The following is a 24,103-nucleotide window of genomic DNA, read 5'->3' on the forward strand; positions in this document are numbered from 1 at the left end:
GGTGAGTCATATTCATAACTTGTCAAATACTGGAGCTTCGTATTGACGGTCGGGCCGGCCACCAACCCAAAGCATCAAAAGTGAGTTAGAGTCAGTTTATTTGATTGCTTTTGTTTTTGTTGTCTTTTAAATGAAATTAAAACATTCTTCTTAATGCCTTTTTATGTTGTGTCTGTAAGGTGCTAAATAAATGAAATTTGTCTCTTTGGTTCCTGGTCAGGTTTAGTGATTTAGTTTAGGTTTTACGTGTGGGTTTTTGGGGTTTTTTTGGGGGGGGGGAGGATTGAATGTTTAGTTGAGGGTTATGGAAACACTTTTAGAGACCATTATGCATTAAAGGAGTACTGCAATATACAGATGTAGTATTGGATTGCCATAATGCTGGACACATGAAATAAAAAATAAAAAAATCTAAATCAATGCAGCAGAACCACAGATTTATCTTATTTCTTGTCAAAAACGTGTGCCTACATTACCCACAACGCAACTCCAACCACTGACAGTTGAGTCGGAGCTTTAGCTGTGTTATTTTGATTGATTGTTTAATCTATTGTTATTTCGAACATGTAAAAAAGACAAGAAACAGTCAAATAAGTCGTCTGTTATGCTAGTAGCGGCTAATGTAGCCATGAGCTAGACTCAAGCGAGCTACAGAGGTCTGGTAACTTTGCTTCTTTCTTACTTCACACTTAATATTCTTTTTTCCACTTTATGTTATGGTCTATAGTAGAAGATCAACAGGATCCATCTCCTGCACTCATTGTTTCATGATTGCACACCCATTGCATGTACACACTCCCACAATATGTTACACCACAATAGAAGTTTCATTAATTATGCAGCCCTTCTCTTTCGTCATCTGCAAATCAGTAGGAATGTGTTAAACCTTTGGTAGAAATTTTATCCAGTCACACGCAGCTCTGGAGCACTGCTAGTGGTCAAAAACTCTACAGGGTACCTTTAAATGTTTAAAAATGCAATAAAGATTTAACAACAAATCTTGATTTACCAAGAATTACCAACTCATCAAATACTGATGCGTTGGGATGGCGACTGAACCGGCATACATCCCAAAGTTGGGAATAAGATGCAAAAATCTAATTTCTTACAAAATTGGACCAATTTAACAAATGTGTATATAACCCCCATCCCCGGCAGAATATAAATAATAAATAAATAATTACAGCAGTGCACAAAATTGTATTCCTGGTAAAGTGGAAATTATTATTTAAAAAAAAATGCATTCATACCTACATAAATGGAAATTGAATTTACAGAAAACATAATTGAATAGTAAACTAATAAAATATGAAAAATTACAAACTTTGGGGGAATATTAATAAATAAATAAATAAATAAATAAATAAATAACAGCAGCTACTAAAATTGTATTCCTGGCAACTCAATATGAAAATTACAAACTTTGTGATCTATGGTCTACATTTTCTAAAGTAGATACTGGGTATTTGTAAAAGCCCTAATAATGTAATTATAAAGTCCATATGGCCCAGAGGTCCTGCTGGGACTCTGCTGTGATACTGCAGCAGTGTTTATTAAGAAAAGTGCTATATTGTACAAAATGTTTTCACCAGTCTCGAGCTCTGCTCCTATTGGCCCAGAGGCGCACCACGTGGTCGGGCAGTCACGCGCTTTCCAGGAACCCGTCAGGAAGAAGAAAAACAAAACAAACCCGAGAGAGCTGTAACAGCGTGTGGACTCCATTGAAAAGGGGGCCTTATTATCTCCAACAGGGGAACATACACGAGGTCCGACACGAAGCGAGACGTATGCGTGGGCGTCCTAAAAGTGAGTAGGAGCGTTATTGATCCGTTTTGGGGGAAGTTTGCTGAGCAGCGGATTGCTGTTTCGCCGCGGCGGAGGATTAGCTTTGAAGCTAACGGTAGGTCGGTTGTTGTTGTGTATCGAGCTTCAGCTGGGATGAGGAAGGGGGCGGACGGAGGCCATACTGACTGTGAGCTGCGGGTGAAAAGGAAGCAGGACTCGCTAGTTCCGTATTAAAAACCTTCGTTCTGGAGCAAGTGACACGACTAACGTGTGCAGAGCAGTTTATCGAGCCCCTGGAGGAAGTGTTTACGAGCTGAAATGTAGCTAGCTAACGCTTCACGATGAATTTCGGTCGCTGTCAAATGTCACTCAGCGCTGCTACACCTGTCCAAAAATAACGTCCCGCTGAGTTTCATGATTGAGTCCCCGTGCAGTTAATTAGTCGGCATCTTTATAAGTGTGGTTACATGTCTTACTCGGGGTCAGGATGGTTAAAAACTGCACTTATGTAAGAAGATTGGCGTGCACTTTACTTTTAAACTATCCGAATCATGCTGCACTTCTTACCCTATAGTGACAAATTATTTAACGTGTCGTTGATATTGCAGAAAAGTATTAAACTGCATCGACATGTGTTCGTGGTGAGACAAGGACTGTGTGCCAGTGAAATGCCCAACAGTGACTTTTTGCAGGCAGCCTGAGCTGTCAGTAGGTACACGCCCCCCAACACAAAACACATCCAGTGCTTCTGGAAAAAGCTCGACATAGCCAGACATTTCCATGCGATGTAAGTTAAATAACACACCCGTATCATGCTTATGTTTCGACCGAGGGTATATCTTCAGTAACGATTTGTTTGGGATGATAGATTAGTTTCAATTTACACCTAAAACAACCAGCAGTGTAGTTTATCAGCCGATAAACGTTTGATTTGGTGTCTCCTCTTATGTATAAATGCTAGTAAACGTCACGGGTTGACGTATAATAAAGCGTTGTGTTCAGATTTTGTGTTAGGTTATAGATTTTATTTGAAACATCTTTTAAATACAGCTATCTAGGCCACGGGCATGTAGGCCTCCAACTTGTTTATCTTCTGCCTCAGCCTAGATTGAAACGGGCTGTTTATTATGAAGCAGCTCGCGGGATTGACAGTCGCGGCGGCCAATCGAACACGACTGGAGGCGGGACGTCACCTCCGCTCGGCCAATAGGGAAGAGGGATTACGTGGGTGTTGGCACAGAGTGTTAGATTGAGGTTTTATTTTGCTTTGCTGAGGAGCTGTGATGAGTGCAAAGACTGTGGACATACTGGTGACATTTATGGCTTTATTGGTGCTTATAATAGGTCAGTTGTAATTTGTACCTGCATGTAAGATGGTGGTGATTATGGTTTTGAGATGTAGATGTATGTGTTATATCAAAAACAAGTGAATCCATCACAAAGAGATGGAGAGATGTAACAGATGTGATGTTTTTAGAAGACTGAGTTTTAATACTCTTATATTTTCAGTTGCTACTACTATTTCATGCCTTTTGTGTAGTGTTTGTGTTTTTCCACTTGATTTGTGGTTGTTTATATAATGTTTCCCCTTTATATATGGGAAACTGCTAAGCTCATTGTGATTTCATCAGCAGTTGCAGTGTCTTCTTACTAGATCTGTTCATCTATTACTATCTCATTGAAGAAAACATTTGTGTCCCGTAAATGCATGTGCTGGTACAACATATGTCTAGTCATCAGATGCATCGAGTTCAGCATATTATTTACAATGAGTCTTTCTTATTATCATAATTCATTTGGGGCCATGTGTGTTTACAGCAGAGCATCCCAAAAGTTTTCTGTACACTGTGTTAACAATCTAACGTGTTGAATAATGTTTAGAATAACATGATCACGAACACGGGCTGAGGTTCTTTTCTGAAATGGTTCTAATTTTCGTGAACGATTTAATTTAAACTGCTCAAATGATTTTACATGAGGCTCTCCTAATGTATTGACTCGAGATCAAGATGCTCTTCTCATATTTTAGATTTGTTGTTGTTTTGCTTTCAGAGCAAATCTTGCTAACCTGAGTCATGACAGCTTTGTCACCATCAAAGTGCTCTTGTTTCTTTAGCCATCATTTTGAACTGTCATGGCAGGGAAAGCACAGGTGGAGCTACATTAATAACAATAACATGGCTCCGCTCCAGAAATGATTGCAATGCAGCCCAGTAATTAACAGTGGTATTAGTTACGCCTGTTACTGAACAAGGTATATTCAACTATAGTTTCACTTCACGTTTATCCTCTGCTGTGGCTCTGTGTCCCCCCAGTTTGGGACCCTCTGGCTTACAGTAATCTTCCTGTTGACGTGTAGTTGTGTTACAGAGCTGCTGTGGACAAGAACTAGATATTTAAATAAAAAAGAACATACTGTACCTATCCATTGTGACAAATACTTGATGGTTGTTTCTCAGACGCTAGATAGCACGTGGATACTCATGGGTCTGAACTGTAGAATGGAGGTAATCAATGAGCTGGAACACTTGCAAGTCAGACAAGAACATAATAAACCCATCAAATTTGTTTAACATGTATTGTTTAAAGGAACTTGGGGCAGGTTCAAGAAATAACACTCAATAGTCACACGACGGCCGTTGCGGCCGTTAGGGTAACTGCAGCCATCAGCCAAGCCGGCGCAGGAGCACGCATGAACTCTTCACAGCAGTGCAGCTGATGCTGTGACACTGTTATTTCTTTACTCGCTGTTCACGTGACTGTTTACTGCAAGACCTCTGTGCATGCCTCCGCGGAATGACGTTGGTAGCCTACAACTGCGAACAGCAGTAACTATTCAGTGTTACACAGCGGTGGACTAAGTTACATGTTTGCAGCTAATGCTACTTTGCACGTTGGGTCACTCCAAGTCCTCAGTGATCTCATATGATTTTCAAATCAAGCTCTAAACATGACCTGTAATGTTTTCTTACCTGGTTACTAGGAAATGAGCCATGTCAGCATCTGTTTTCAGTCCCAATTCAAGTTGAAGCTGCCTCCATGAGTCGAACGCGTATCCGATGTTTATTCGGGTGCCAGCCCAGCTTTGGTCGTAATTTTGTTTTGACTCACGACATGCCGCTGATAAAACCTTCGTTTTCTTCTTAGTATGACTTTTTAGTGGACTTTGTGTGGTGGTGGGTCGTTTGCTGGCCGTAGCAGAATCCATTACTACCCAAACACTAGTTTGAGTCCACCGCGCTTGTCTTCTTCCTGTATCCAAGTCGAAAGCTGTCGAGGATGCGCATTCAGCGTCATCTGACGTCACGTCCGCAGGACTGCGCTGGAAATTCGGACCACGAATTGCAGTACATTATGCAGCACACAGCCTGTTCAAGGCAATGGAGAGATTCGTGGGTGGGCTCATTCTTTTTGGTTTTGAACGCTTCATCACCCATTAGCATTAAAAAACTTAAAATGCATGTTTATTTTTTCACAAATCCTGCCCCATGTCCCTTTAAATGTACAGCTGAAGGTAACGTAAATGGCCACATGGCAGCAGTGAATTTGCCATCTTCAGAACTGTTTATAGTGCAATACTGTGGCACAAGAGCTGCTCCGTAAACTGAAGAAAGAATTTGTACTTGAAGTGCATCTTGGTGACTGACTGGGCCGGTTGCTCTAACCATGACCTCTAACCATACACCCATTCTGTGATATCTATTGTCATCTCTTTAATCTTATCTACCAGTAGGCCTGAGTGATATGACTGAAATCATGATATAAATATGAACATTTTATCTGATATTGTATATATGACAATATGGTGTACACAAAGTCACATATAAAATGATCAAATTGATGTTCAGTCCAATGAGCCGTTTCCTCTGTTATGTTTTACAGAAGGAAACACATGAGTAACAAATGTTGTAGGTGCAATTGATAATTTGATATTTCTTTGTAAAGTTAAGAAATATGATGGTGATTCTGTGTTCATATGTCACAATACAAGTCGATATGAGTTTATCGCCCTATTGCCCCACTGTCACTAGAGTTGGAACCAATACAATCCAATATCGATATCGGGTGCCGATTCCAACATAATTCACTCATCAAATAGCGGACTGATGTGACCAATCCACATGCCAAGATTTTGTAGTTTGATGTTTTCGTTTTCATGAATTCTAAATATGTAATGATGCAATTTTGAGCTCAGAGCCAAAATGTTGTAGCACAAATAAATAAATAAATAACAGTTTTGTAAATATATCCAGTAGTCCAGATATTGTTTTGTCTCCCATAATTCTTTAAGTTAGATGCTGGACCATTAACCTGCCGTAATGTAACATGAAACAGTCGCCAACTAAGTGAGCTCGTGACGTTGTATTCCTTTGGATCTGTAAAAACTGCACACTGGTGACCCCATAATTTGGCTCTTTAGTCTTTTTCCTCTTTTTCTAATTTCCTTCTTGTGTTTTTTGGCAGATTGCAAACCAACTTTAAAGTTGCATACCACCACTTACTGTATCAAGTCAGAAACAATTTGGCTTCATATATCGGCTCTATTTAATTTCATTATCAGCCGATAACCGATAATATAAATTTCCCAATATCGGGCCGATAATTTATTGGGGCTTATTTACATCATGCATCCCTAACTGCATTGTATCAATGTTTTCAGATGACCAAATTCAGGCATCTCTGTGAACTGTCACCTACCTGCTCATACTACCCAATGAAAATTATCAATATAAATGAATCATTAATAGTCCCAACTGTAACACACAGTTGGCTGTTAGTGAGTAGCGTCCACTGTACCACGCTGTACACATGTTCAGGACTTTGTGGATTAATGACCTTTAATGGTGTTTGAACAAATTCTCTCACATGTCCTCTTCAGAAAACTGGCTGGCATCTCCTGCTTGTTATCTGTGTAGGAATCAGCCACTGACTGGTATCAGTAGGTAACTCATTCCAAATAAGACACTGCTGATTGGCCTACTTGGATCACGTCCAATGTTGTGAGGCGGAGAATGTGAGCTGTTTGCATGATAGTGAAGCTCTGAGTCAAGTGCAGCACAGTCACAACTCAGCTCTGCAGATCTCCCCGATCTGATTGTGCATGAACATTCAGCGATAATGGAGTGTGGTTTCCAAGCATGTGTCTTCATTAAGCTATGCATTTGTGTATGCAAATGACAGTGTGGTAGAGGCCAATCTAATCTCTTAAAATGCTCACTGGAATACTACCTAAAACTCCCAAATTAGTAATAATATGAAAAATATAAATTGTATTTAATAAATTATAAAAATATATGATTATCAAGCTTGCATTCATTTTTCTTTCTACCACTTGACAAATTCATTAATCCACTAATGTAAGCATGGATAAACACTCTGTCAGATAATACTGCAACCACAGCTGATGCTCATTTCTAATGATCAGAAAAGAGAGAGCTGTTGTTGTGCAAGTCCATTTTGAGCTTATCGTAGAGAGACATGTATGCGTGAACCGGGCATAAACACAGGAAACCATAAGTTCGTAGACGGAGTGCATTGGGACCCCACATGTCAAAGTTAGTTATCAAGCAGTGCTCTAAACAACAAAAGCGCATTTTGCAAATTGTGCAAGAAGACATTTGATATATCGAACCTGTGAGCTGCAGCAGGCGAGAGTGATGCAGCCACAGTGAATCATAACAGCATAATCAAAAGTCAATCACATTACTGAGAGTGAGGGGAGTGTTTTGTTACCTGGGCTGGATGAGCCAAAGCCGGCCCTTGTTTCAGACTCAACCAAAATGTGTTTCTCCCAATGCATTTCTGAGTTGTAATCATGATGCTGCAAAAATTCTGTCCTGTTGAGCAACCTCTGTCTTCCTCAGTTTATCTAACTGTCTTTATCAAGCATTACTCGAAGGTTTTTCCGTTTGACGTTGCCCTAGAAAAGAAAAATGTAACCCTTTTAAGTCATAAAGTACGCCTGGAGAAAATCTGATGTTTTGAACCCTGTACAACCCTAAAGCAAGGGAAATCCCAAAGTATACGGGCTAAAGGAAAAGATCTAATGCCTCATCTCTGACCAAAGCCTGAGAGAGAAATTCAGCTCGAGTGTTTAGGGCCTGTCAGGCTCGGTCATAAATATCCGGCTGTACATCACAGCCTGTGTCAGCTACTGAGTTGGATCATATTAAATTGTGTGGCTCAAATATTCGCTGCAGCTTTGCCTGTAGAGGTGAGACTCATTTTGTGCCTGTTTGTGAGATTGCTGGTTGTGAACACAGGCTCTCTGTTTCCTTCTGTGATAGCAGAGAGTCTGGATTAATGTTGGTGCTACTGTTGTGCTCAGGCCATATGCTTCCTCATTCTGTTTCTGCTGCAAGTGAAACCAGACGCAGCTGCCCTGAAAGGAAGTACACTTGAGATATGATAATGATCACAATTTGTATTTCAGAGGCTGATCTTCTAAATATACTGATGGTCATTAAGATAGTGTGTGTCTACATGCATATTTATGTGCATTGACCTGTGTGCTTGCATGTGCATTTTGTAGAGGTGTTACTTTTTTTTAAATGTGTACCGCTGTGTATTCTGCCACTTCCTGTCTCTATGCAAAATGTGTATACAAGTGAACAGATCTCAGGGGTGAGAAGTTCACTCGGCAGAGGAAGTGATGTCGTCAAACGGCCTCAGAGGAGTGGGATTGGTGCATGATCGTGTGTCAGCTGTTCTCTGCAGGGGTCATGTCTCCATGCAGATTCTCATGTATTTGCTATGCAAAAACAGCAAAAGGACCAAAGATCAGTCCATGTGTTTGGGTCAATTGGTGATGGGACAAACAAGCAGAGAATGAAACAAGAGTGAGGGAAGGGTGGAAGTGAGGTCTAAAATGATGTTGAGGTTCAGCTTGATGTACTCAGAACAAATCAGATGCTGTCTGAACGAAGGTGTGGAGGTAGTTGGGTTTGGAAAAGTCTGTGCTTTCCAAACATACGATGTGGGCTGAATTTGGAGAGCACACATTTCCTTTCGAAGCTTATTCACACACAACAACTTCTGGCAGCTACAACCTAGACCGAGGGCTGCTGTATGCTTTGAGTAATGACTAATGGACTTTCTGGTTAGGTATGTTGATTAGACTAAAGGAAATGAAGAGCATCGTGCAAGTCATTTAAAGTCGGACAGATATTTACACATTCATTTATTAGCCTCTGTTGCAAGAACAGCATTAACACCACTTTTACATTTTTTATTTCACATTATAGCTGAAACGATCACTTTATCAATCAGTAGACTGACAGTAGATGTACACTAACAACTGTTACCTCCGCCAACGAGGTTATGTTTTCACTCATGTTCGTCCGTTTGTTGGTTTGTCAGCAGGATTTTACAAAAATTTTGAATATTGGATTAGGCTTGATTATATTAAATCAGATTGGTCAGTATTTTGGTCTATTTACAATTTCTGATCTGTTCTGTATGTATAAGCTGTTCTGAATGAATCCATTCACATAGAGGACGTATGATAAAGCTGGCTATTGTTGAAATATGGGAATAACGATGCACATTCTCTCTCGTGAAAGACATTCATTGTGTTACACTTTAATTTTCACATGAAAAGTGAAACTAAAGTTTTGTCCAGAAAGAAAGGGGGAAGTTCAAACCTTGGCAACTTTCTTACTGCCACACATCTGACCAATCACATTGTGAAGTGAGTGTGAATGTCAGATTGTTGACTTAGTTACAGAAACGGTTGGACACAGCTGCCCCAATCCGATGGTGGAAAGAAACTAGTAGCTTTAGCCTGAAGCAGGCTAGCCGTGCTGCATACAGTAGGGTACAATGATGATCAACTCCGGTTAAAACTGAGTCAGCTTTGAGATATCTGAAAACTTTAGTCAAGCCCAAAGATAGCTGGCTTACTCATTAATCTTGTTTCACGATACAGGCCAAACGACATCAGAACATATTTAGGAAAAGCAGAAGTGAATTAGAGGGACAGAGGAGGAAAGATGAGATTACGATAGACTAGCACGGCCCAGTTCTGTGTTGACTTTAGGTCCAGCTCTAGAGATGTAGACAGCAGGCTGAGCCTCCCACCCAGCAGTTATCAGTAAACAGAGAGAGGACTGCAGGCAACAGTTTTAGAAGCACTGGTTCAGAGTTTCCCATGATGTGCTCCTTTTTAAAGATACAGAAACTATTTTTTTGACAAACAAAGGCCTGTCTGTTGTTGTGGTTGAATAGGACTGGTGCATGGAGAAAAGGGTATAAAAACTTTAAGAGGAATTCCACTTAATTTAGGTTTTATTCACAATGTACTGCATCACAAAAGTGACCAGTTAGCGTCGACAAGTAACCTAGCAACCGAAATTCACTTTTACTCTACAGTGAAACTCACAAACCTCTTCACTGTCTGTCCTGTTTGAGAGAGGGTGGGATATATTGATTGTTTATTCACTCCCTTTATGCAGCTGCATGGTGAGATAAAACAAGCAGCAGAGGGGGAGGGCACATGGCCGGCAGTGAATGGAAGGACATTGATAATAAATAATGAAAGTTAAGTGTTGTTCAACTTATACTGTTGTTAGCTTGTTAGCTCCTACAGCTTATGTTTGCAAACATGCTAACACCATTTCCTGAGCTAATATACTGTAATTAAATGTGTTTAATTTTATATCGCAGTTTAATCCCCGTTAAATAATCACAATAAAGGCACACAAGCGTTGCTGTGAGTTTCATGTCATTATTTAGCTGTGCGGCTAGCAAATGTACTGTTTCTGTTTAACCTCACCAGTCTCATAATGTCATTTTAGTGAAAACACTCAAAAAACCCACTGTACACTTCCTTCTCAGCAGCTATCAGCAGATAGACATATTTAGCAACTAGCTTGTGAACGAAGTTGAAGGTTCAGCAGCTAAAGAGCCAGATCTTTCCCTCAGGAGTTGGTAGCAGAGTAAAGAGTGAATAATTGACTTATATTCATTAGTTGGCTAGAAACACGATGCCAATTAAATGATAATTTTGCTCTGTAACTGCTGGATGTGTAAATTAGCAACAAATTAGTTAACGAGTAATTGCATTGTATAAGCTAGAACCAGTGATTGGTTTTATATGCTAAAAAAATTACTAAAATACAATAATAGTAATAATAATAACATACAATTAACCAATTATCAAAATTGTTGCCAAATAATTTCCTGTTGATTGACTATTGGATTCAGCACTAGTTGATTTTCAGAGTTCTTACAGTCATTTTTGCTTTTTATGTGCTTTTATCTTTCTTTTCTTTTATCTTTTTTATTAGATATAAAATAAGAGTTTAGTTCCTACTTTTTCTGCTTTGTTCATTCACCTGTTAATATCACACAGTCCAGTTCATCCTCTTGCAGTTTGATGTGAGGGAAAGAAACTCAGCAGCTGTGTTTAAAATGTCCTTGCATGTTACTGTTGGGTTATTTATTTGTTTCCGCTTTGGATTCTTATACTTCTGCTCTGTTTTTACCACAGACCTGGAGCATACAGAGCACCACATCAGACCGCAACAGACCAGACCAGACCAGGTCGATCCCAGTTACTGACCCGTCCCCTCCCCCTCCCCTCCAGCCTTGAAGGCTGCATCCACCAGCACTCGCTGTTCGTCCTGTTTATCAGTTATTTATTGTGCTGATCGGACAACCACACACCGCCACCACTGGGACCGGACAGGAGGCCCAGAGGTTCCCCCCGCTGGACCTCTAAGCTGTGCCTGGCGATGCCTCAGGTAAGAGGGACGACAGAGAGGGAACTGGACTGTCAGTGGCACACAGGTGGACAGGATTCCTCCAAACAGGCCTGGACAGTTTGAAAAGTGTCTGATGTCTGAAATAGTATGAAAAATCATAATTTTGTTAGAATATGATAAATACAAATAGAAACTTTCAAATCTAGTACACAAATGAAAACAAAGGAGCTTTTCAGTAACCAGAAGCAGACATACAATACCGGAGATGTAAAACACAGTTCAGCTGTGTTGAAGAAGGCGAGAGTCTGACCCCACTTCAGTGTGACGTCAGTAGACGCTGCATCCAAACAGCTGCTGGGGGCAGATGGGCTGTGACCAGGGAATGAGTTAGTGAATGAATATGTAAACTCTGGATTCTTCTCAAAAATATGTTTTAGCTGAGTGTTGTGTGTGGACATGATTTCAGATTGAAGTTTTTTTGTTTTAAATTCTCTGTAGTGTTGAATTAAAAGAAACGCAACGCAATCGACCTCAGGAGAAGATGATCTCAGACCCTGTCCTGTTGCCATCCTTGCTTTACGTTAAGATATTGTAGCAAACATGTGTGGCATCCTGGTGGATTGTGTGGGGACAAATATTACTGTATATAACTGCAATATCTCTTGTCTCCAAGCATAACCTTTACAAAGATTGACCACCAGAGAGCGCTGACAAGTCAAATTATTAACTATTAAATGGCCTTCTCAGTATGTATCTTGGCCACAATTAATATTCAAGATCTGAATCAAGATTGCGTATTTATGTTATGTGTTTACATTTTTTTAAATTACGATCGGGTGTTTCATCAATAGTGGATATTTTGAACACACTATTAGTGATTCCAGTATTTGTCAAGCTACCATGTTTCCTCTTTAAAACAAAGCTGGTTCTCAAATAAAAGCCGTTTCTCCAGAAGGCGTGGTTGGCACTAACAAATAAAGGCACGTACCAAATACAATATATGGGTTATGACAAGGTGAGGGGTCAGGAAGCATGTCAGCAGCAGCCGGGACAGCAATGACGGACTGAGGTGTCTGGTGTGCCATCTACTGGTACCCTCCAGTAACAAGTGTAGTATACAGTTATCGATGTGAACACTATTTTGTAGTAACATACAGGTGCTACAAGATGGCAGCAGCAACATTTGATGTACTGTATGGGAACAGTGCAAGTCACAGAAACACCTTCCTGCAAAAATTTCACAATAAAAGCCTTCTTAAGAACTGAAGGGATGTCCGCTGAAACTTTAGTCTTGAAAAATGGATACTGGAAATTTTGAGGTTGTGGTAACAACTAAATGCAGCAACAAACACTTCAGAGGGCAAATGGGAGCCTATCAGAAAACTGGGAGGCTCTGTACTACAATATGGCCAAATACTCTATCAAACAAAAGGAATAAGAAATAAAGGTCTGTTCTAATATGAACCTGCTTCATATAAAAGTCGAATACTCTCTGCAGATGCTGGTATTTGAGGAAATACCATATATTACGAACCCCAACCAGAAGATCTATGAGGCTAACTATTTGTCAGCTGCTAACATTTGCTGGTGATACGATTCACGAGCTGTTACTCCTCCGATGGGTTGTGAGGGATTCATTATGAGCATCAGGTAAACCAGGGTCCTGCCTTCTCTTGTGTTTATCTCTGTATATCAAAGATGAAGAAATAATGTGTGTCTGCAGCTCAGCAGCTGAGTCATCATGGCCTTACTGTGTGAAAAGCACCATTGTCAGGATGTTCTGCTCATCTTGTAAATGACAGATTTAGAAAACTGAAACAACTTACAGAATTTAAAAAACTGCACTAAAGTCAATTTACATCATACTCTGCTTTCGGTGATGATGACGTTTACTTTTGTTTGTTCACCTCGGTGTTCTGTTGTGTTGCAGCCCAGCGTCAGTGGGATGGAGCCTCCCTTTGGGGACGCCTTTCAGAACTACTCTTTTGCTGACCAGGCCCTGACCAGCACTGAGCTTCTCGCCACCAGCTCTGACCCAGATTTCATGTACGAACTGGTGAGTGACTGTACACACACACACGCACGCACGCATGCACGCACGCACGCACACAATCAGAGAGCAAAGAGTACTATTTAACCCGATATAAGAGTGTACAGCTGTTCCTATCGTCCACACCTGTATTTATACAATGATACATTAACTAATACAGACTCATCTCACTAAGGCCCTGCTACAGATGAGCTTCAGACCGTGCTAACCGTCCTTTGAGCCTGACTTCTTTTCAGATCAGTCACAGCTGCTCACGCTGCGCCGTCACTGAGCTGCATCTGAATGAAGGATCCAAGTTTAAAGATCACCAGTTTCCTCATGCATCACATATGATCATCTTCTCAAGCACAGTATAGTTTCTGCATCATTTATTGTGGTGGAAACATGATTCAATAGGCATGTCGACTATTGTTAACTGCTGTTATTGCTTTCAGGGATTCCTCTGATAGGCTTTCAATGTAAAATATAAAAATGCTTTTCATACTTCACTGTAGCTCACATTTAAACACTGATTGGCATCGATTGATGATAGTCACGCTGTCTGTTCTCTGTACCGAGCTTTAACCAATTTCAGGTCAGTTTTTGTTTTGATTCTAGTGCAGAGTCCAAAAAAAAAAATAAAAAAAAAAACAAATCTTAAGCTGTGGAACCAACTTATCCCCTGTGGCACAGACGAATTTTGAAGATGCACCAGTGTGAGATATATAGGGCAGTGTGCCAACGATACGCAAACACATACAGATACTCTCGCAATACTTTTGTAGCATCTAGCTCCTGTTCATGCTGTCAGATATCAGCCTTATTTATTTTAACGTTTACTGATCGCTTTTATTGGAGTTGTGTGAGCTTCCTGCTGCTGCCACTTCACATTAAAAGCTCTCTACTTGCAAACCAGCAATAGTTTTTATTGTGAAGCACCTGCAGGAAATGCAAGTAGTATATCAGAGAGTTGGCTGAGATTCGTATGTGTTATTATTCTTCAATAAAAACAGGTCTGCACACCAAGATATGGACATATTCTGAGTTATAGTTCAAGAAGAAACAGCCGCAGGGAGATGTTAGATGAAGAGTCCCACACATCTCCAGTGTGTCATTGAGGCAAACAGCTTCTTTAACCTTGCCATGCTGTGCAGTGGAAAAACACTCGCACCCGCGCCAGCTTGAGTAGCTCGAGTGGTCACAGTTGCTCACAGCTCTGCTCTGCACGAGTTTCCCCACCCGTATCGAAAAACAATATTAGGTTACACAGCTCACAAGCTCCCAACAAACACCAGAGAGAATTCAGTAAGTGGCACAGTGATATTTTGTTTCTAATCCTTTTTAAAATTCAAATAAGAAAAGGACTACAAAAAAAAGTATTACAGTCAGATGTTTTACACAAATTTGACAGCATTTAGATTAAACACGAACAAGAAAGTAATTAGGTTTGAATCCAACACAGAAGTTGTCACCTGAACAGAGTGAAGTCAAAATGTCTGCAGGGACGACGGCAGACCTTCTTCACAGCTGAAGTAAATGGAAAGTCCCTCGAATCCCTCCTACATGTTGGTTAGACATTTTTACTGAAGAAAACACAACACCTCTTTCACTTTCAATGTTTTGTTATCTTTTGTTTGTTTTCTTTTGTTTCAATTTCATTGAAAAGCGGAGGTTTACTCAGCCGCTAGACAGAACAGAGCGGCCTGTGCCTAATTGTTTATCAGCCGTGTGACATTTGCCTGGCTCACAGCTCACCTGTCACTGCTCATGCTGTCAGCCACAGGTGTAGTCTCTCTCAATTTACTGTTCACCGTAGACTAAACAATAGTGATTCAGAGCTGTGCTCTCAATTTCTATCGCCATAGTAACACATTAATTAGATGATTGTGTTGTGTTGGACGATGTGGCATCCTCTTCGACCCTGGACAAATATGACTTCTATGAACACCTTTACTAACTGTACAATATAAAAAGATTTCTAGTGTTCTGTTGTGATCTTCTCCGTCTCTCCTGTGAAGATGGTGTTTTGCCTCATCCTTTACAAAATAATTTTTTCTGACTGAGAACTCACGCTTCAGCTCTGTAGACATTCACCTACCAGGCACTTGCAAGTATGAATACACAGTCTTTGTGACAAGGTTGTGGTAGTAAAATGAAAACAGAAACTAAACTGAATGGAATTTAAAAAATAGAAGATCTTCTAACCCAGAATCCATGTTTTCCTCCACTGTGCAGGACAGAGACATGACCCATCGACAAAGCCCCTGTGGGGACAGCGTGGTGGGGGTCGGGGATGGAGGGAAGGAGGTGGAGGGCTGTGTGGATCAGCTCATGGGTCTGGGCGAGTGTGAGACGGTCTACAGCAGCTCAGCGTTCGAACAGTGGGACTCCTACTGGGAAGACCTCACCAGGTACTTGATTATTTATGTTTGTACTGGAGCTTATTTTAGATCAAGTTAAAAACAGCAGTAAGTAAATAAGACACAATAACATACTGATGAATTCGATGAAAGTCAAATGGCGCTCTGCCTTTTAGTTCTCCATAAAGTTTCTGAAGTTGAATGTGGCTTGGGTATGTGCGTAGCATGGATGGGGCAGTAACTACAGGAGGTTGCATTTAGGGTCCAGAGGACATTTCGATCTCGCAGGAGTCATTTAAAATGACCTGGTTGTCATACATACCGATATAGATACAGGTAACGGTATAATTGTTTTTGGGGGGACCAGCTGGATTTAAGTCAATTAAGAGGGTTCTGGCACAGAGGAGGTTGTGCTCAGTGATTTCCTGAATCATGTTTGCTTGGTTTCTACTGTAGGAAACGCAGAAATGAAGTCAGTCTGTGAGCATTATGAGATCGGACAGGTGCCTAAAGGTTTTGATAGCCGGAGAGTTTACCATCACTGACAGGTAATTCATGGAGGCAGGTCATCTTGGTCTAACACAGGCAGATGATTCGAAGCAGGTATTGGTTTTGCTCCAAGGCAGGGTGTGGTTTAAGAGGTCGGTAAACAACGAAGCAGCTGGCTGCCGCAGTCTCCTGAGATCTCAGGTGATGCTCCGTCTGTCCTGCAGCTATCCTGATGCTCTGCTGCCAAAATAGTTTGTGCACGCTCTCCTCTGATGTCAGCTGAGGGCAGACAACAGTTTCTGAAGTCTAAAGGCTATTAAAAACGGAGGCGGAGAAGTGCTGGGTTGAGGGTATCTGCCGTTAAGAGGGTTGATTGAGGTCATGTTTCAGTGGGACAGAGGCAAGTGCTGCATCTTTTGGATAATGAGTGAGTCATTCTTTTACAACCCAGACTGTCCAGCTTAGTCCCACCTTTCTGTTTGGTAGCTGTGGAGTGTTTCTGGGTCAGTAGAAGCTGTCCTAACTGTGATTTACCAAACAGCAGTTTTCTTCATAAAGAGATTAAAGCAGTGACTGTGTCAAAACTGTTACTACTAGATGTAAAATGTATGACGGTACTGAGCTTTATCTAGTCTATATTGTATTCATTCAAGTTTATAAAACAGGGAAAATCAGAAAATCCTTATCATGTCTTGGAATCAATGACATTTTGAAGGCTATATACAATAAAAGCTTTCACTCTTGATAAAGCTGTTTGTCTCTGCTCTGCAGATACACACGGCTGGCCAGCTGTGACATCTGGGGTACCAAAGAGGTGGATTTCCTTGGCTTGGATGACTTCTCTAGTCCGTACCAGGACGAGGAAGTGATTGGTCGAACCCCGACGCTGGCTCAGCTTAACAGCGAGGATTCGCAGCCTGTGTGTGAGGCTCTCTACCCCCCTGCTGACCTGACCCTGTCTGCCCCCCAGCCTCAGCCTCAGCCGTCCCAGCTTCCCTGTCACAGTAAGAGACCCCTGATCCCTGGACAAGGATCGGGCCCCAGCTCTGTGCGGCCCTCCCTGAGCTCCACATCTTCCTCCCGTCCCTCCCGCAGCCTTCTCCCAGACTTTCCAGAAGGCTCCCAAAAAGCCACCAGGCCCGTCCCCTCCAGCACCGAGACCATGGCCAAGACCCAGAACCTCCTCAGTCTCACCCAGGACTACGGCCAAGCTCAAACCAAGCCCCATGGCCGAGGAGCCAAGATGGCGGCCCCGACTTCTCATGGCTCTGACTTTGTGCGGAAGGCCAAAGTCCGTGTGAGTGCTGTGCATAAAACTCTTCCCGACAAGCCCTCCCAGACGGATTTCGAGAGGTCTGATCCCCCTCTACCTCTCTCCCAGCCCCAAGACGAAAAGGCCTCCACTTCGGCGAGCGCTGCCTTGGTGGGACTTCCTGCTGCAGCAGCCAGCTGCTCTAGCAGCCTGATGAGCTTTGAAAGGAGGTCAGAGGGGCCAGGGAGGAGAGAGATGCCTGTAGGCTGGTCTGCCGCAATGCCTCACCTTATTGAGGCGAGTCAGGCCCTGGAGGGCAGCACCTCTGCCACAATCAGCAGCGGGGATAGCGTGGCGGGGGCTAGCGGCGGCGTTGTCGAGGGTACAGAGAAGAGCAAGGAAGAGGAACACAACTACTCTCTGTTCCTGACCCGTAGCAGACTGGCCAGTAGAGCCCACTCCCTGCTGGAGGAAGAAGAGGAGGAGGAGGAGGAGGAGGAGGAGGATGAGGAAGAGGCAGAGGAGGAGGAAGGCGACGGGCTGGAGCTCGATGATGAAGACCACGATGAGGGTTTTGGCAGCGAGCATGAGCTGTCGGAGAATGAGGAGGAAGAGGATGAGGAGGAGGATGAAGACTACGAAGCAGACAAGGATGACGACATGAGTGATGCCTTCTCCGAGCCAGGTAGCATCCCGTCATCTTCCTTCTTGTGTAACCAATCACTGGCATTCAGTTATCTATTTACTACTTAAACGTACCACAATTAACTTTTACCTGGTTATGAGCTACCAGCCTCAATTCAATACTGATACCTATATGACCGACACTGAAAGCGAGAAGATTGGCAAAGTTATTATAGTTATTCTTAATGCCTGTCATCGGTCGGATTCTGACTTATCTGGGTTGAAGAAGTAATTAAATTATTAATAAAACTATTTTTTATGGAGGAGTTCTGAGGTTGAAGCAGCTCTGTAGTCTGGTCGTACAGCGCTAGAACAAAGTTTATTTTCTTTCACTGCCACCACAATCAACAGAAAATTAAAGTTCCTCATAGCAGCTTTAAGCGATCATGTTCTGCCTCTATTTCTCCTTCGTGTTTCTTTTCTGCTGTTCTGATTTCCTCCCTATTCTCCTGCCTCGTCTCCTCCCGCCTCCACCAGGCTGCGACATGGAGCTGATGGAGGACATTAAAGGCCTGACAGCAGGAGTGTCCAGCCGGAAGAGAGGCAAGCGCCGCTACTTCTGGGAGTACAGCGAGCAGCTCACCCCCTCCAAACAGGAACGTATGCTTAAGCCGTCTGAGTGGGACAGACACACGCTGCCTAGCAACCTGTACCAGAAGAACGGGCCTCTCCATGGTATACATACGCAAAAACACACACACACACACATACGTATATAAACTGAACACTGGAGCACAAACAGACGTCGTGATGTAATGACCATTCTTTACTAGAATCTTCAAAGGAGCGACTTGAAAGGAGCGACATGAAATAATCTTATGGATTATTATATTTTTGACATTTCATTTCAATGCCTCAATCAAGGCAGAAAGCATATAATTGACTTTTAGTGGCGTCTGTAGCTCAAGACATTCAGAAGGACTGTGACAGTTTGAATTTTCCACAACAGCAGCTGTGCACAGCATGTTGCAGTGATACTGCAGTTTGAGTGATCACATTGAAAATATTAATTGGATGAAAGGAGCACGTCTCATTTCTCACATAAAAGGCAGCAGATTTCTCTCGCATTCATGTCCGTATTTATTTAATTCTGTCGCTTGAAATGAATGTTGTGTGAGGATGTAGAGGATGACTCATGATGCATATTGATCATTTCAAAAAGAAAAAGCACTTGAAGCTTGTGCTGTTTGAAAATTCAATCATAACTAAAGTGTTGAGATTCAACACACAGGGATATTTTTCTTTATAACTGAACCAGGACCTGTTGTAGATCCACTGCAGTTGTCATCAACTGAATGAAAAACAACTGTTTAAAATGTGTTTGCTGCTGACTGCAATGAGAAAAATGAGAAAATGTCAAATTGGGGGAAACGGTGCAAATTGAACATTATATGAAGTAATTTAAATGGATTCTGGAGGACGAAGGAAGAAAAGTTTTTACTGGCAGAGATACAAGCAAACGTTTCATGATTGATTTATTGTTCAGAGCACAGATTATTTAATATAGATCAATTAATATTAACTTGATAAACCACAAGAAACCAACTTCAATAATAGAAATGGAACCTGCAGTTGGCTTGTTTTTTCTTATGCATTAATCATCGCTAATGGCTTCTTTTCTTCTCTTGTCATGAAGGAAAGTATATGCTGAAGAAATCTCGCCGCACTGACGTGGAAGACCTGACACCCAATCCACGCAAGCTGCTGCAGATCGGCACTGAGCTCCGCAAACTGAACAAGGTGATCAGCGACTTGACCCCCGTGAGTGAGCTGCCGCTGACTGCACGGCCGCGGTCCCGCAAGGAGAAGAACAAGCTGGCGTCCAGGTAAATTATGCATTATATACGCACAACTGTTTATTTATCATCATGCTCACCTCCACGATATTGTAGTCAAGATGCTGATTTGGGAGCAGTATGTCATGTTTCCCAGTGCCTTTCCTCTTTCCATGAGTAAACTCCTCTCACCTGTCGTGTTTTGTAGAGCTTGCCGTCTAAAAAAGAAGGCCCAGTATGAAGCAAACAAGGTGAAGCTCTGGGGACTCAGCACAGAGTATGGTACGTTGCTTATGACACCATATATGTTACAGTTTTTACACAAAGTTCATCAACCCACTGCAGCGATTGTGATTATTGTAATTTATGCTGCTGTACCTATTTTTAAGCTCTGTCTAATTTAAAGTTGACCTTCTGATAGTTGATGATTAATCGATGGAGTGTAATGGCTGTGTGCTTAATGCTTGTTTGTTTGCTGTCCTCCTTCAGACCGACTGCTGTTTGTGATCAACGCCATCAAGGAGGAGATCGTGGCCCGAGTGGAGGACTCGTCTCCGCGTCCGACCAACATGACTGACACTCTGGAGCATCTCATCCAGGAGACACTTGGTAAGAATCTTTTACAGCTGACTGGTAACCAAAAATAGACATATTGTTATGTGAAATATGATAAAAATTCTCAGAAATAGGGACTTTATAGCCAAATTATTTTATCATGTGGGAAACTTTCAAACGCCATCTTAAGCCCTATATGAACGGGACTAGTATCAGGGAAATTGCCACCCAAAGTTTTTGTTTTATGTGATGTATTGGCATGGGATAAGCGATGTCTGCATTTTACTTGTTTTTACTGACTTAATCTCCTGGATGTGTTGTCGACTGCGGTAAAGTTGGAATGATATTCACAGATTTGAATTTATGGGATTAATAACTCGTATGAGAAACATTGTCAAAACACAAACAGTGCGTCATTCATTCAAGGTAGACAAGCTCATTTTCATCCAAACAAGCTGGACAATTTACATTGTTCTCTATATGCAGCCAGCTGTCATGCCAGTGCACAGCAACTGTCTACAAAGTGCAATACGATAAGCGAAAACATTCAATTACTTCAATCTTATGCAGAGTAGTGTCACCAGAATCACTTCACACATCCATGGTCTCCCGTTGGTTATACCACAGATTAAAACTTTGTTGAATTTTTATCTCTTATCTCTCTTTTTATTTATCTCTGTGTGTCTTTGTGTGGACAGTGGCATCACCTGTTGCTGGGCAGACTTCGGACTTCGTCAACAAGATCTTGGACAACACAGGACGCGGGGATCCCACCGGCGGACTGGTCGGCCTGCGAGTCCCCACCTCCAAAATCTAGACAGAAGTGTGGTCCACTGAGAGGAGTGGACTAAATATTCCCACCGTGCTGTCCCATTGTAACTATGCTCCCCTCTGCATGCCCCTCCAACCCAGAGTACACACACATTGTTAGTCACACAAACACACATACCACTCCCTGTGTGTATGTATGTGTGCTTGTTGTCGCCATGCACCTGTATGGCGTACACCCTAGCTTTCTGTCTCTGCACGCTGTGCGCAGAGACAGTGCGTCACTGTCTCCCAACCCATCGTGAGCGTCTGTTGGGAAAAGCGCCTCAAAAAGCAAGGGATGGCTCGGTGTATAGCGAATAGCACGTTCTAAATCCACTGGTGATTATTAGATGTGTTTAACATAGCATTGTGTAGGGTCGGTTCTGACAGTCACACGAGTGTAACCACTGGAATACTTTCACACAATTTGTTTGAGGTTGTGATGACAGAGGAGGAATTGTTACACGTCAGACACCATCAAAGGTCGAAAAAGATCCAGTTATCAATATCTAGACGAGGTTAACCTCACATGGCAACACAAATTAACTCCAGGATGTTTAATTGGCCCACTCAGTGAAGTTTTCGGGGTGACAGGAAATATTTTGTATTGAAGGCTTAAATATGTTCGTGCCACCCCCTGTTTGCCAATCAGGTCTTCTGTTGATAGAATATCGATGTTGACTTTTAGCAAATTAAAGTAGTAGAAGCTGAAAGTTCAAATGAGACCATCAACAACTGAGCGACAGACATCCTGCTGAGTCGCAGGAGGAAGCTTAGCGTCTAATTTTGATGACGTTAACCTAAACAAGAGGAGGTAGTTGACCATGTGGAGAGGAAGTGCATGTAGTTTGGTGCTTTTTGGCCTTGTGCTGGTTATAACTGGACTGTGTGAAACGGACATTTTGCCAGTGTGGGAGCAGATTGTGAGGAAGATGATGGTGGCGGTGATGAAGATGACATAAACAGTGATCCATCTCCTCGAGGAAACTGTACATAAAAGTGTCTCCCAGGTTAAAACCGGCTCCCCCTTTTTTGTACAGTAGAGACGGCCAGGCTAACAGTTTGGTGTGTTCATACTAGTGTTTGATCAGAGTTCTATTCATTGTGCCTTGTGTATGTATGTGTGTGTGTTTCTGTAAGTCTGAGTGAGTGTGAGTGTGTGTAAGGGACTGAATGAGAGGAGGTGATTGGTCAGAACTCCCTGAGGTCCAGCCAAGGAGAGGACTACATTACACTGAGGGAGATAGTTAATGAATGTGAGGAGGGAGGCACCTGTGGGGGTTTGTTGTGTATTTCAGTCTGAAGATATTCTGAATGTACATAAAATGAAATGGAAGCTCTCGTTGCGTGATGCCACAGAGTCTGTGTATATAGGAGGGCTCTGCAATAGATTACTTTTGGTTTTTGGTACTCTTGTCTTTAGGGATTGGGGGAGGGTTAACATATATTTTCGTTTAGAGTTACAAAAAAATATTTGCACACTATATTTTGATTGTTTTTTGTACCAAAGACACATGCAACGAAATGGCGACCAGCCAGTTAAAGTAAGGTTTTGCACAGCTTACCTGACGCCGTATTGAATGTAAGAAATGTGGGAGGGTCAGGGAACTTCATTGAACTGTGAAATTAGCTTGGGTCCAATTCTGTACAGAAAAGGAACATTCATTCATTTTTTTTTTTTATCTAAAAATTAACCCCATCTATGGGCTTCTCCAGTAGATTTGTTGCCTAGCGAGCACTTCATTCCTGAACTGATTCCTCCCGCCACGTGCTAATTGTGTTAATGGCGCTATCTAGGACAAAAACCAAGAGCGCTAGTAGATAAGCTATGTTACATTTTTGCCTGTTTGTCAAAATGTCACCAACAATAACCAAAATGTTTTGTTCCTGTGTCACTTGTTTGATTTTCTGTATATGTAGACGAGGTCGAGTTCATCAACAAAATATTAACTGAGTTGTGTTTTAAAGTACTGTATATAGAAGCATTAATGATATATCTATCGATGGTGAAATGCCACTTTTCATGACAATTGATTCATTTTTAAGCATGACACATTTCTAAAGCCTATCCTTGCATCGAGAAAGTTAGAGGAAAAAAAACACAAAACCAAAAAAAAAGGTTCTTGTTATATTTTTGTACTTTAGCTGCCTGCTAGCTTTCCTGTTGGTTTGGGAGTATTTGTTGGTCAGACAGGAGTGAAGAGAAGATGTTCAAGAGCAGCCAGTCTATCTGATAGTTGGTATATAAACCTACCCTTGACCCCTCTTTGCGGACTGAAGTGAAATGATGGAGAATCAGGGCTGCAGCGGTCTAGTTTGAATGGTCTATAAAGAGAATGAGGACATGCTGTCTTTGGTGAGGAGATGTGAGGGCAGTGTTGTCTCAGAAAGAAAGCCAAAGCCATCGTACTTTAGTCCCAGTTTGATATGGATTCAGCACTGTGCATTGTTACTTAGATTTTCTCCCGTATTCCCTCTCCAATTTTGCATTTCCTGGGATGGACATCGCTGCCTTCAAGGTTGCATTGCTGAATTTTACCTGCCTGGCCTTCGGTCCTCAGCATCCATCTTTCCTGACCGGTCACATCTGCAAAGAATGACTTTGTTGACTTTGATGACTTTGTTCACAGAAACACACAGAGTTACAATGCCCAATGTCC

The 24,103-nt window shown here is 41.9% G+C and overlaps 1 protein-coding gene across 1 annotated transcript; it reads left to right on the forward strand.

Moving 5' to 3' along the window:
- Window positions 1-1,674: 1,674 nt before the first annotated feature.
- crebrf (creb3 regulatory factor) lies at window positions 1,675-23,333 on the forward strand. The gene is made up of 10 exons (XM_073479014.1): window positions 1,675-1,806; window positions 11,276-11,528; window positions 13,420-13,545; window positions 15,754-15,929; window positions 17,139-18,304; window positions 18,781-18,978; window positions 19,940-20,129; window positions 20,287-20,360; window positions 20,568-20,687; window positions 21,332-23,333. Exons 2-10 carry the CDS (start codon window positions 11,520-11,522, stop codon window positions 21,448-21,450), a joined length of 2,178 nt encoding a protein of 725 aa, XP_073335115.1. The 5' UTR covers window positions 1,675-1,806; window positions 11,276-11,519; the 3' UTR covers window positions 21,451-23,333.
- The last annotated feature ends 770 nt before the right edge of the window (window positions 23,334-24,103 follow it).

The sequence above is a fragment of the Pagrus major genome, chromosome 13 (assembly GCF_040436345.1).
Source record: "Pagrus major chromosome 13, Pma_NU_1.0".
Classification (NCBI taxonomy): domain Eukaryota; kingdom Metazoa; phylum Chordata; class Actinopteri; order Spariformes; family Sparidae; genus Pagrus; species Pagrus major.

Excerpts from the sequence above, each read along its gene's own strand:
- crebrf (XM_073479014.1), top strand. Across the intron at positions 18,979-19,939 it reads GAAGAACGGGCCTCTCCATG|GAAAGTATATGCTGAAGAAA; the intron begins GTATACATACGC and ends CTTGTCATGAAG. Across the intron at positions 20,130-20,286 it reads AAGAACAAGCTGGCGTCCAG|AGCTTGCCGTCTAAAAAAGA; the intron begins GTAAATTATGCA and ends CGTGTTTTGTAG.